Here is a 12,793-nt window from a genome sequence, read left to right as displayed (position 1 = left end):
CACATGTATACCAAAAACATTTGTAATTGCAACCATTTCTGGGAGAAATGGTGTATTTTCTGGAAAAATTCCAGGGGTGCCAATACTTTCGTCCATGACTGTATAAACATCCATAACTGAAATCTGTTCATATTATTTGCTGATGGCTGAGGTTTGTTTTCAGGGCTGATATCAGCTGGTGTTAGAGATGTTTTATGCTGGCATCTACCACACCTAGAGATTCAGAGAACAAATTTATTTTGGGCAGAGAATGTGTGCTGCTGGGCAAACTGTGATCTGTTGTCATGGTCAAACATGAGAAAAATGTTGGCAGTAATGAGAGTAACACCAAAAACAGTACTAGCCATCATCTAAAATGAAATTTAAAACAGAGGTAGTAACATTGGCCCTAATTTTTACATCAGCGCATCTCTTCTTTAGAGTAGGCAAGATTTATCAATGCTGATTCTTCATCTTAGAGGTAAGACAGAATCAAGAGCATTTTCTATGCACTGTTAATAAATGAAGACCCTCTGTCAGAGGTCCATGCCACCACATGAGGAGGAAAAAGGAAATACATAATCTGTCCACACATCCACACAGCATCATTCAAACCCGCTCTGTCAGAGCTGTGAAATCACAGTTTATCATTATTTCACACCTGGTCTCACCACACACTCAGACAGCCCTGCTGTGTTTCTGCTTTATCATCAGAGATCAACAAACGTCAGTCTGCTCATTTAAAGCTTTCATCCTCTCACAGGCTCAGCTGTTAGCTTCAGAGGCTAACTGCTTTTCTCATCATCATTATAACACACAGACACATTCAGTAGCCTTTTACAGGCTGATTCTGTGTGATTCAGTCTTCTATCGCCATGTCTTTATAGGGGTGGACAACATGAGCTCAGATTTATAACTATTTTACTCTTTTTCTGATAACATATTCGAGAGGCATCTGGCTGCAGCCCTCAGGCAAACCTCTACACTGGGGCGTTCGGCTGGAGACCTCTACAGTGGGGCGAAACCTCTTCACTGGGGCGTGACATACATTGCCCAAGCCATGGACCTCTACGCTGGGGCGTGACGTATATTACCCGCGATGAAATTTCAGCTCTATCCGCTTGCCGACAGGCTGACCCTAAATCTAACCAGTCGGGTTTTGATGCCTAAACCTAACCAGTCGGATTTTAATGCCTTAATCTAACCAGTCGGATTTAAACACCTAAACCGAACCAATCGGGTTTTAATAGCGTAGGGTTTTAATAGTGTAGCCCCAGCGTATGGGTCGGCGTCTGCTGCTGCACGCCCAAGCGTAGGCTTGGGCATTATACATCATGCCCCAGCGTAGAGGTTTCGCCCCACCGTAGAGGTTTGCTCAAGGGCTGCAGCCAGACCCTCTTGACATAATCTGCAATATTGCTCAGACAGTCAGGGGGAAGTTCCAGCATCGTTTGGCTTCTGTACTCTGTTTAGGGATGTTCCGATACCATTTTTTCCTTTCCGATACCAAGGTGTTGGTATCGGCCGATACCGAGAACTGATCCAATACCAGTCTGCACTTTCTGAACTGACTGTTCATACTAGGAAATTATTTTAGTCCTATATTTGACTTAGAACGGCTCAGCAAATAGAATCATAATGTACAGCTTCTCTGTGAGCCTAAAGTTGTTTTCCTGCTGATTATTGAGTTTTGCTGATAAATATTAAAATAACAATAATACAGGGGGCTGCATCACAGACTCTCTCTCTCTTCTTTTTAATACAACTTAACTGCACTTTTCCAAATACAATATAGAACATACAACTTGCATATTAACAGTTGTTGTTTACAGATATGTCCTTAATAAATACAGTTATATAGAGCATCATGTGCATTGAACTCTCTCTCTCCTTTCTGTTATTTCTGGCAGCATCACATGATTACGTTACAGCCTTCTACTGGCAGACAGATACTCACAGAGAGATACAATATGGCAGTTAGCATTTGAGCTAGTGGTAATAAATGATTGTAATTTGATTAGAATGGATAAAAAGACATTCAATATCGGGTTTATTTAATAACTAAAGTCCCCAGAAGTCACACGAGATCCAGGTTTGCTATAAATGGTGCTGCAAAGGATTCAAATGAATCAATAGCATCAATAAAAACACAACGGCTAGCTTCAAGAGGAAAAACAAGTGAGATGCAACGATTTGAGGTTCATAAGTAATTAAACTTTTAGTGAACTGTATCACTTCTTGTCTTGTATGACAGCGCCGGTCTGGAAGGCATTTAAAGCAACTATTCTTTGCTGCTGCAGCCGGTACCTTGGTTCTCTGCGGAGCTAAAAACGGAAGCCTGATCATGCAGAGGCAGCGAAGGAGAATTGATTTATGGTTTATAGCGCTAACATTTAACATGGCTAAGCAAAGCAAAATATAAAGCTAAACCAAATATCTGATTGGTGCATAAACTCGTGTACTCGCCGATACCAATACCTGCATTTTAAGCAGTACTGGACGTATTTCCTATACTGGTATCGGAATCAGAACAACCCTAGTTGTATTTTGCTGCGCTGGTTTTATCTGTTGGCTAAATTGCTCAGTACGGCCCCCACAAGTACCGGTGCTATTGCAACATTTGGTTCCCATTCATAAGCTTCAAAAGAATGCGCAGAAATACAGACTAAATGAGCACAGGCTACAGACAACAAGCTCTGTTTGTATCTGTGTTCACTTTGAACATAGAGCATAGATGAGCCTTTGGCCTGCACTGTAACAAGGCAAAGATTGACCAGGTGTTCATTATCAGGTAGATATGGACGCTGTGACTGTCTGACTGTTCCGGCTCCAACAAACACAGCAGGTTATAACAGCTCTGAGCTTCAGTGTGTTTTCGAGCCATCTGTCCACCACACATTCATGGCTGTGGGTGCGCCGTGCAGGTTGACAGCTCAAAACACAAGTTAAAACACTGATGAAGAAACAAAGGATACATGCAGCACCCATATGTATGCATAAGCCTCATTTTCCTCTGAATGATCTGATTCTGACTTCTCACTTATCCCACACACACACCTCCTGCTGTTCTGTTAGCTAACTTTAGTCTTAAACTAACATTCTGTTTTCTGTCAGTAAAGAGGAGATCAGAGAGCAGAAATGTAAAACACAATATTCACAAATTCATGGTGTACACATAAATACTGAGGATGTGCTTCTGTTTACCAGGCTGAACAAAGAGCTGTTTGTGACACACAAACAGGCAGCACCAGGGACCATCATCTCCATCTCTGCTATCAAACAGTACCACACAAACATCCTGTTCTTTATAGCTCTGAATCTTCTTTAGGGACGGGCATTTATGAGTACGAGTACTCACTGATAATTAGAGACACACCAGCTGTGAAAAACAGGAATGATACTAATGTTTGTAATAACATTTTAGCCAATTGCCAAGACCAATGCCAATGTGTTTTTCATTGTTTTCTATCAAGTCACACTCCCAAAATGCTGGCAATGAGTGTGTTTACATGGACTTTAACACCCCACTTATGACCACCATCCTGGTGTTTACATGAGAAATACTAGTATCCCAGTTTCTGATTACTGCATCTTATTGAAGCAGGCACCTGTTATGTTTCTTTTGTCGGTTCAGCACAACTAAATGCCAACATCACATTGTAGATATGACATCCACCTCATTGCAGCAAAAGGAGGGGTGAGAGTGTTACAGAATTACTGTCAGCCAGCAGATTTATGTTAAAATGAACAACATCAAAGCACATTAATCCAAATGCATCATTATTACTATTATTATCATCATCAAATATAGTTTTGTGTCCTGTCTGCTATGCACGCATGCTCCCTCGCTCTCTGTCCCTCTACCTTCTGTGTCTTGATAGCCAATTTTTAATGCCAACGCCATCAACCGGAGGTGTTTGGTTTTAATAAAACTACATTCTCACTTGAACCAATTAAAAAAAACTCTACAGTTTACCACATGACTTCTCACAGAGCATTACAGGTGAGCCTATTGGCTACATGTTGATGATTTAAAGGTTAAAAACCAGGAAACAGCAGTGCTATACAACCAGCTGGCACTAAGGCTGAGGGAGTAAATAAGACACGTAGCGAGTTAAGATTTTCTTAAGGTGGCTTTCACACTAGGGGCCCGGTCCCGGATCCGAGTGCACCTGAGCCCAGAGTCCGGTTCGTTTCGGCAGTGTGAATGCAAACAAACCGTGCTCAGATACGGGACAGAGCATCGTATCAGCTGTATGACATCATCGTAAAAACTTAAGTTCTTTCCACAGCGCAGCAGTTTGTTTACATTTTTCCTCAATAAAAGGTGCAAATCATCAGAAATAACAAAAAAACAAAAATAATCTTCACTCAGGTCATGACCCCAGTGGTTGCCATGGTAGCTTCTTCTTCTTCCTCCACCTTTGCGGGGTTGTAAACCAGCTACGTGCTTATTACCACCTGCTGTTTCAGACAGAGTAAATACTCAAGTGCGCCCTGGCACGGATCGATGTTGCTAGTGTGAAAGCAAGCCAGCGGGGGGAAGGGGGAGGGGGAGGAATCGCGCCACGGCACGGTTCGAAACAACTGGGCCTAATGTGAAAGCGCCCTAAATTAGACTTTCTTCGAAAAGACATTAAGTTCAACAGAGTATCAGCTTCAGGTGAAATCTTGAATTTCCCTTGGGATTAATAAACTATCTGTCTACTTCCATACATCTCCTATCCTGTTTGGGGTCGTGAAGGGCTGGAGCCCATCCCAGCTGTCACTGGGCGAGAGGCGGGGTACACACTGGACTGGTTGCCAGTCAATCACATTACATGAAGAAACAAACAACCCATCAACACCTGCGGGCAATTTAGAGCCCCCAGTTAACCTAACGAGCATGCTTTTTCTGCAGGAGGACGCCGGAGTATCCAGAGAGAACCAAGGCATGCACAGGAGAACATACAAACTCCACATGTTCGTGTCCCTCCACCAACATGCACCCCAACTTCAAGTGATCTAAATATAAAGTTTTGAAACATAAACAAAGAATTAATCTCCTTAATGTAGTGAAATCTCTTGTTGTATAGTTTCTCTGACTAATATTTAGGCCTGCCTACGGTTCATGGCCTCCTTCAACTCTTAAAGTCTGTTTATGGTCAACAGAATTCTCAATTTTAAGATGACTACAAACAAATCAATCATATTACATACATTAATACATTTTGTATTGTCAATAGTTTATCATAACTTCTTACTTTCCTATATAGAACACAAACATTTTCCTAAATATTCCCCTGATAGAGAAATTAGTCTAAATCTGAAAACTCAAGCTACCTATGGCATACATCACCCACCTGGGAATTTACAGACACCTAGACATAACAGGCTAGGGATGAAAAATCAAATTGGAGGATGAATTTTCTTTTAAGTCAATTCACCAGCTGTTGAACAAACAGAATAATTTAAAACAGCATGGGCCACTGTGCATTGCACAAAACAGATGCCATGCTGTTTACCTACAGACATGAAACATGATCAATAATCATGGGAAGCGTCCTTTATTCTTCCTGTTTTCACCTCAGCACCAGACCTGTTCGTGTCTCTCAGACATGATTACACCATTCTCCTTTACTTCACATCCCCAAATATAAAACATACCTCTCTACTGCCAATACAACTGTGAATGAAAAACACAAACTCAGAACAATAACACAATACCAGCTGTAACACTCCTGCATCCCCTTTGTCTCCCACCCCACCCATCCTCAGAGACGGAGGGAACCAGCAGGGAATTCAGAGAGGAGAGAACACGGAGTACAGCATCTGTGTCAAGACTAAAACCTGTTCAGAGGTCAGAAATGATCCAGAGGTGGTGTTACAGTTTGAAGTGTGACTGTGTAAACTGGAAAATTCCAGCCGATATTTGTCACAGTTATTAGGGATGTATGCTATCATCAGCTTTATTATCAGCTACTAGTTTGAGTCCGAGTTTTCAGCATGATGACAGCTGCTTCGAAAGCTCCCTTTAGTAGGGCTCTATGAAATCTGTTTTATTTTTAGACAAACTCTGTTTTTTCCATTTCAATTTTTTGGAATTCCGTTTTTTAAACCTTTCCACTAATTTTACCATAAAAAAAGAGTGTCTTGTTTATGTAATTGAATCAAATATTCACTACTTAAATGGAAATAACCTTAAATTCATTGAAAAAGGGCCACAGTTGGCCTAGAAGCCGTTGTTTGGATAACCCTGATATAAAATAATCATAACCAGTGTAACTGTCAGATATTTCCAACATTTTCAGACACATCCACGAGTATAATCACATCCTAACTGATGTTTCTAATGTAAATGAAGAAGTCCTTCTGTTCTCTCAAACACAGAGTGATAGAAACTTAATAAGAAAGTCACTTTAAAGTTAAATGGTTAAAAGAAAACCTGTTTCCTAAACTTTTCTTTACTCTCTCAGTCTGTGACAGTCCATGCAGTTTGAAGCTGCATTGTTCTCCTCCTGACTGTAACGGTTCTCTCCTCATCTCTCTCTCCATCCTCACTGTCTGGCCATCTGCCTCATATCAGACCGCTACGTATTGGCTTGTTAAGCAACCAAAGGGAACTACGGGAACTACAGTATCTACAGGAGGAATGATTAAACTAACTGTAACTCGAATTTAACATCATTTAGACTGTGGGACTTCATAAAATCTTGAGTCCGTCCGACTCGATTTTGAAGCATCCAATATTTTACCTTTAAATTACAGTTTAAAGTCCCTAATAAATTCACAAAAACTCTAACCTGACACGCCAGATGGATTTGTTTCACACATCCATCTGGAAAACCTTCGATATTCAGCATTTGGTCAAGGGCAGAGCCTTTGAAAAAAACTTGGGAGGATGATTGGATGACAGTCTGTCCGTCACATCTTTAAAAGCCAATCAAAGCAACAAAACATGCAACGTCGTTGACATACCGAGGTGGGCATGCGGAGCTACCGAGGAATAAACTCCATAGAGAACTGCATAACACGAACCATGGCGACTATAACATGTCAGTACACAACTTTTGTTGTCTTTGAAAAGAAAACAGCTCACTGCTGTTCTTTGTTCTTCTTTTAACGAAGAAATGTCGTCAAGTTCTGATAAAACTGGCGCTTTAGTAGCATCCACACTAATGTCTTCCACCATTATTGCCTCTTGTTGCTGCTTGCTTACGTCACAACTCCGCCACACCTGAAAGTACTGCCCCTCGACACTGATTGGTCCTGTCACTTTCAAACCGGGCCCAAACGGTTCAGACGGGAGCTTTGCAAGATGGATTCGCCAGTGAAAACCACGGAAACAGGCAGATCATCATGGAAACAGGCAGATCATCATGGAAACAGGCAGATCCATCTGCTTTGCAAGGTTACAAAATTCACTTTGGAGACAGGACCAACAGGCCTTCTTCAGCTGAAGTTTTCCATCGTTTTCATACCTATTCCTTGACTCATTTATACCAGACACAGCGTTCACATGTATACCTTTAAGACCAAATTCTATGTCAGCTTGTTTTGAAAGCTCCTATTGTTTATAAAACACATGGCCAAGAAGCAGCAACATGATCTGTTAAAATACTAGCTGAAGGTAGCTGGGGTCCAAATATGTTTTGGTTTTATCTTCTTTAGCTTTCACACTAAATAGCTGATGGATGAAAGTTCTTAATGTTGAACGGTGACACAGACAACTACTGTAACAAGGGGCAGCAGAATTTTGGATGACAACCCTGATGACAAGGAAGAGCAGGATGTCAATGATTTTGGTTTGATTTTGAGTTTTATCTCAGTCAAACTAAGTTTAATTTCATGTTTTTATCTCTTCACAAAGCATTGATATTTTGGTCAGTTTTTTGGATGTCCTTGGGTTTTTTGGAGGTTGTTCTCAAACACCGCTTAGGTTTTAGATGTTGTATTTTTAGCTGGACTTAGGTCTAAATTTGTTAAACTGTAACATTTGTCCAAAAGACTCAAGCTTTAACTCTGAACTACAGCAAATGTAACTTTTCCATGTGACAAGAATGTAAATGTGTTTTATTTTAAGCACTTGGTCAGGATTGTTACAGGTAAACAACCTGCTGTTTAAACTGTTGTTTAAGGCAGGGGTTCTCAACGTTGGGGTCGGGACCCTATTTGGGGTCGCGAGACACTGATATGGGGTCTCCAGATGCCTTAAAAAAAAACAAAACAAGAATATTGTTTTAATTACACTATTGCCAATTTACACCAATTTTGCAAATTTTAACATTTTTTTCCCCACTTAAAACCCATTTTTTTCCATTTTAAACCCTTTCCACCACTTTTGTCTGCCTATTTTTCTTACCACCCTCTGCCTATTGTTGCTCTGTTAACCCATTAATGCCACTATTATCCCCTCCTTACCATGTTTTATGCCACATTTTACAATTTCATATGCCCATTTCTGCCTCAGTTAACTCCTTTTTGCAAGTTTACATCAATTTTCATCCCATTTTACCACATTTTCACCTATTTTTGCCATATGACCAAATTTAAACCACTTTTGATCCCCTTAATATGCCAATTTTTGCTACTTTAACCAATTTTTGCCATTTTTTTGTTATTTTTTGCCACTTTTATCTAATTTTTGCCACTCTAAACCATATCTGCTACTTTTAAAATCCAATTTCACTACCTTTTCCACCTTTTTTTGCAGTCATCATTCCATTTTAGCTATTTTTAACATATTTCAATTCTGTTTTTAACAGAAGGATTTACATTTTTAAGAGGGATACTTACTACACAAATGAATTTAAAAGTGTTTCTTTGATTAGAGCGGTTATTATACAGGTTAATATAAAATACCACTGATTAACTTTACAGTGGACCATGATTTTGCTGGCCCCAGTTTGGCTGGGCCTCAGAAAGCTCTCCCCTTCACCCCCCCTTATGGACGGCCTTGTCTGTTCTATAATGTTCATGGCTGTGTTCAGCCACCTTCAGGTACAGCGGGGTTCCCGGTCTCTGCCACCTTTATTTTGGGGGTCACGGGCTGAAAAGGTTGAGAACCCCTGGTTTAAGGAAAACTAGTTTTGATTATGGGGTATAAAAGGGTCCCATTTTCATTCTGTGCCTTGTGCTGTTTACTGTCTATCAGGACAGTGAGCTTGGTTTAACTCTAACATTAACATTAACATGTCATAATATAAGCATGAAATCCAAGGAATAACCTTCACTTTCTTTATTGAATGTCTACATTTGGAAATTTACATATATATATCAGTACCGACTAAAATGAGCTCGAAAATATCGGCATATATCGGTACAAATCCGATATCTTGTACCCCTAGCTGGAGCATTTCCCTCTTCATCATCCATCTTCACAAACAGATGCATTTGGTTTGAGGACCCCAGTTAACACGGTCACTCTTTAAACCATTACACCATTGAGGTGAGCTTCATGTCTGTCTACAAGCATACTGACATCATCTTTACACAGAAACACAGCAGGTAGATTTACCTTCATCACTGTATGCTGTATGTCACACAAACAGACACCCACCTTTTCTACGTTCTCCACGGTGAAGTCCAGGGTGGTCGGCGTCCTCCCCGGTGTCTCCATGTCTCCGCGGACACGGAGCTGTCAAACGATGACAGAGCAGCAAGGTCAGCTCCCGGTAAACCTCCCGTTAACGTCACACACGGCACGGTTAGAAAAGAATAACGGTATTTAAACGCGACACGGAAGTCGTTAGCCACAGAGCATCACAAATATAACCATGACACCACAAGCTAACCGGGAGCGGGAGGCTAACATCGGCTAACTGACGCTAACCTGCTGTATTAGAAAACACACTAGCAACAGCTAGCGCCTCGATGCTAACGCCTAACAAGCTAATGTAGCAGAGTATGTAAGGCTGGTTGATCACCAACTGAAGCCAAACGAGGCAGGAATGTTCACAGAAATAACCTCTACGCTGCCTGGTAATATCACAGACCGGAATAATTTCAGTATACCGGCTCCGGCACCGATAATTCCACACCTTTCAGTCTGCGGCGCTCTGACTCGGTGGTGGCCGCTCCTGCCGCTTTTCTGCCGCGGCTCCGTCACCGAGATACTGCTGCGTTCAGGCTCTGTGGGGAAAAATTGTGACACATCAGCAGGTCAACGGGGAACAAACGTTTAATTGACGAACAAGCGGGTTCAGGAATATTACAGCCAAGGGAAACACAGCATTACCTGAATTTAATGTAGATTAGTTCGGTATGGCTAGTCTCCTGATTACTACCAATGCTGGTCATGTAACCGCTCTTTTATAAGCCATTTTAACTTCAGTAATCTTATATACTTAAAGTACTCGAATGCATCATTCCTCCTCTGTCCAGTTTGCTGTCATCCTGTCATGATGAAACTGCAGAGCTGTGGAAAATGGAAAGATGAAGACGCCTGAAACATGTTATCCCTTTTTGGAAAAAAAATTGTCCCAAATAAAACGTTACATATTTAATCAAATAATATGTTTCATTATAGGTTTGTATGCTTTCAACTATTTTTCTTGTTAATATGCAAGGTTCATTTATTTCTACTGGGCCTCTATGGAGACATTGATTCAGCATGCAGCGTTCAAAATTTTAAAAAGTAAAGAAAGAAAGAAAGAAAAAACATAGCTCTAAATCACTGGTTCCCAACTAGTGGTTTGGGATCCGAAAATGGGTCATGAAGTTTGTTCCGCCAGGCATACCTGGGTGGGCCCCTGAGAAACCCAGAGAATAGGGAATGGCTCCCCCCAAGTTGTGATTTATTGATATCAGTGCATGTGTGTTGGATCAGTAGCATTGGTGCTAGCATGCTGGCTAACAGTTATGTCATTTTCATGATGAAAGTATGTCAAATTATTATTTGGTTCAGGTGTTGAGTTTCATTATTTCTTCCAATTTTTAAATCCTTTAATTACTTTTCAACCTATTTTTGCCACTTTTCATGAATCATTTTAACCCTCTTTCACACCTTTTTTTCTTTCCATTTTTCCAGCATTAAACTATTTTTTTAACCACTGTTAAACCCCTTTTCCCCACTTCTTTCTGACTGGTTTTGCCACATTAGAGCCATTTTTACACATTCTGCCTTTTAAAGCATCTGTTAATCCATTTTTGCCCCCTTTCATCCCATTTTACCACCTCATCTGCCCATATTCTGCCACTTTTATGCCAAACTGGCCACTTTTTAAACCCTTTCCTCTATGTCCTCTGCATATTTTGTTGCCACTTTTAACCAATCTTTGCCACTTTCCACTTACTGTTGCCTCTGTTAATCCATTTTGCCATTATTTAACCCTTTTCATTTCATCACTCTAGTGGTCATTTTTGGAAAACTCAACCGCATTTTACAACTTGTTACAGCAATTTTGGGCCACTACATAAAATTATATATATCTTGCATCTTCTTTTTGCCACTTTTATCCCATTTTTGCCCTTTTCACCTTTTTTTTTTGCCCTTTTTTGCCCATTTAAGCTACACTTACACATTTTTGCAATGACTTTTTGATACTTCTTCACAATTTTTGCCACCTTTATTCCATTTTTTGCCACTTTTTGTCCAAATAAGCTACCCTTGCCATTAAATACCACTTGTTTCATTTTCCCCCACAAATTTTTCCTATTCTTTTTGCCACTTTTTTCAAATTTTGCCCTTTTTCACCACTTTTTGCCCATTTAAGCCATTACATACCACTTGATTCCTATTTTTTGCCCTTTTTTTTGCCAATCTTCACTGCTTTTTGCCCATATTAGTCACTTTTCCCTCTTTTTTTGCCACATTTTTTCCACTTTTGGACTATTTTTCTGCCACTTGTCACTCATTTTTTGTCACTTCTCAACCATTTTTGGTACTTTCTGACCATTTTTGCCACCTTTCACTTATTTTCATTGCTACTTCAAGCAGTTTTTTGCCACTATTACCACTTAGATGGTGGCTCTTGCAACGATAATTTTCAACAACTTGGCTCTTTGGGTGAGCAGGGTTGAGTAACACTGATATATATATATATATATACATACATACACATACAGTGCTTAACAAATGTATTAGACCACCTGTCATATTTGTCTCAGAGACCATCCAGCATCATGAAGTGCTTTAATGCGGACTCTTTCATTTTCAGTGAGCTCTCCACGTTTTACCATTTTGAACAGGAATGAGGAATTTCAAACTTTCAAACCCAAATTTGAGCCAGCTCACTGGGCTTCTCTGAGAAGTCAGAAATTAATCAAGTATAACATTCAACCACTAAAACTCATTTTTCTGTTCAGGAATGCAAGTAAATAACTATAATTTGACATATTAATCAAGAAATATTAATGTGCTTTACTATTTTTTCATTTTTTTGTAAATCAGTAAATTTGAAAATTCATGGATAACAATAATAATTATATCCTAGCATTAAAAATATCATTTGGGTCAAAGAGCTTCTACATATTGGTGTATTAACCATTGCAGAAACATCAAAAATGATTTTGGTAATTACCAATGCTGTTAATTTAGGGCAGCTGTGGCATAAACCTTACTTTGGGTGGTGGTCTAATAAATTTGTTAAGCACTGTACATATATATTGCTCTTCATGCATCGACATCCTCGTTAAAAACTGCTGTTGTGTTTTGTGATACTGATGCTTTGATGTTTTGTTCTAACTCATAAAATATTTTGCAGTAAATACATCTAAGTAGTTGAAAAGTTTAAAGATACTGATCTGTGATTATCTTTGGGAGGTGCCCTAAATGCATTGAAGCACTATGGTGGTCAAAACGGGAAATCAACCAGCAATGGCCATAACCTATGAT

General features: G+C 39.9%; 1 protein-coding gene across 2 annotated transcripts in view; it reads right to left on the bottom strand.

Annotated features, from left to right (window-relative positions):
- The window catches only part of LOC121512115 (importin-13-like), a 66,274-nt gene extending 56,205 nt beyond the window's left edge, over positions 1-10,069 (bottom strand). Inside the window, exons 1-2 of one of the 2 annotated variants that reach the window (XM_041791164.1) lie at positions 9,999-10,069; positions 9,518-9,595 (exon numbers count right to left, since the gene is read on the bottom strand). In XM_041791164.1, coding sequence (XP_041647098.1) covers positions 9,518-9,577 — 60 coding nt within the window. In that variant the 5' untranslated portion in view covers positions 9,578-9,595; positions 9,999-10,069. Of the gene's footprint in view, positions 1-9,517; positions 9,596-9,972 lie in introns of both variants that reach the window. The other variant, XM_041791165.1, reaches the window with a different exon arrangement.
- Positions 10,070-12,793: the final 2,724 nt, after the last annotated feature.

Source organism: Cheilinus undulatus, linkage group 7, assembly GCF_018320785.1.
Source record: "Cheilinus undulatus linkage group 7, ASM1832078v1, whole genome shotgun sequence".
Classification (NCBI taxonomy): domain Eukaryota; kingdom Metazoa; phylum Chordata; class Actinopteri; order Labriformes; family Labridae; genus Cheilinus; species Cheilinus undulatus.
The sequence above is the reverse complement of the archived record's forward strand: the minus strand, read 5'-3'. Positions and strand labels throughout refer to the sequence as shown.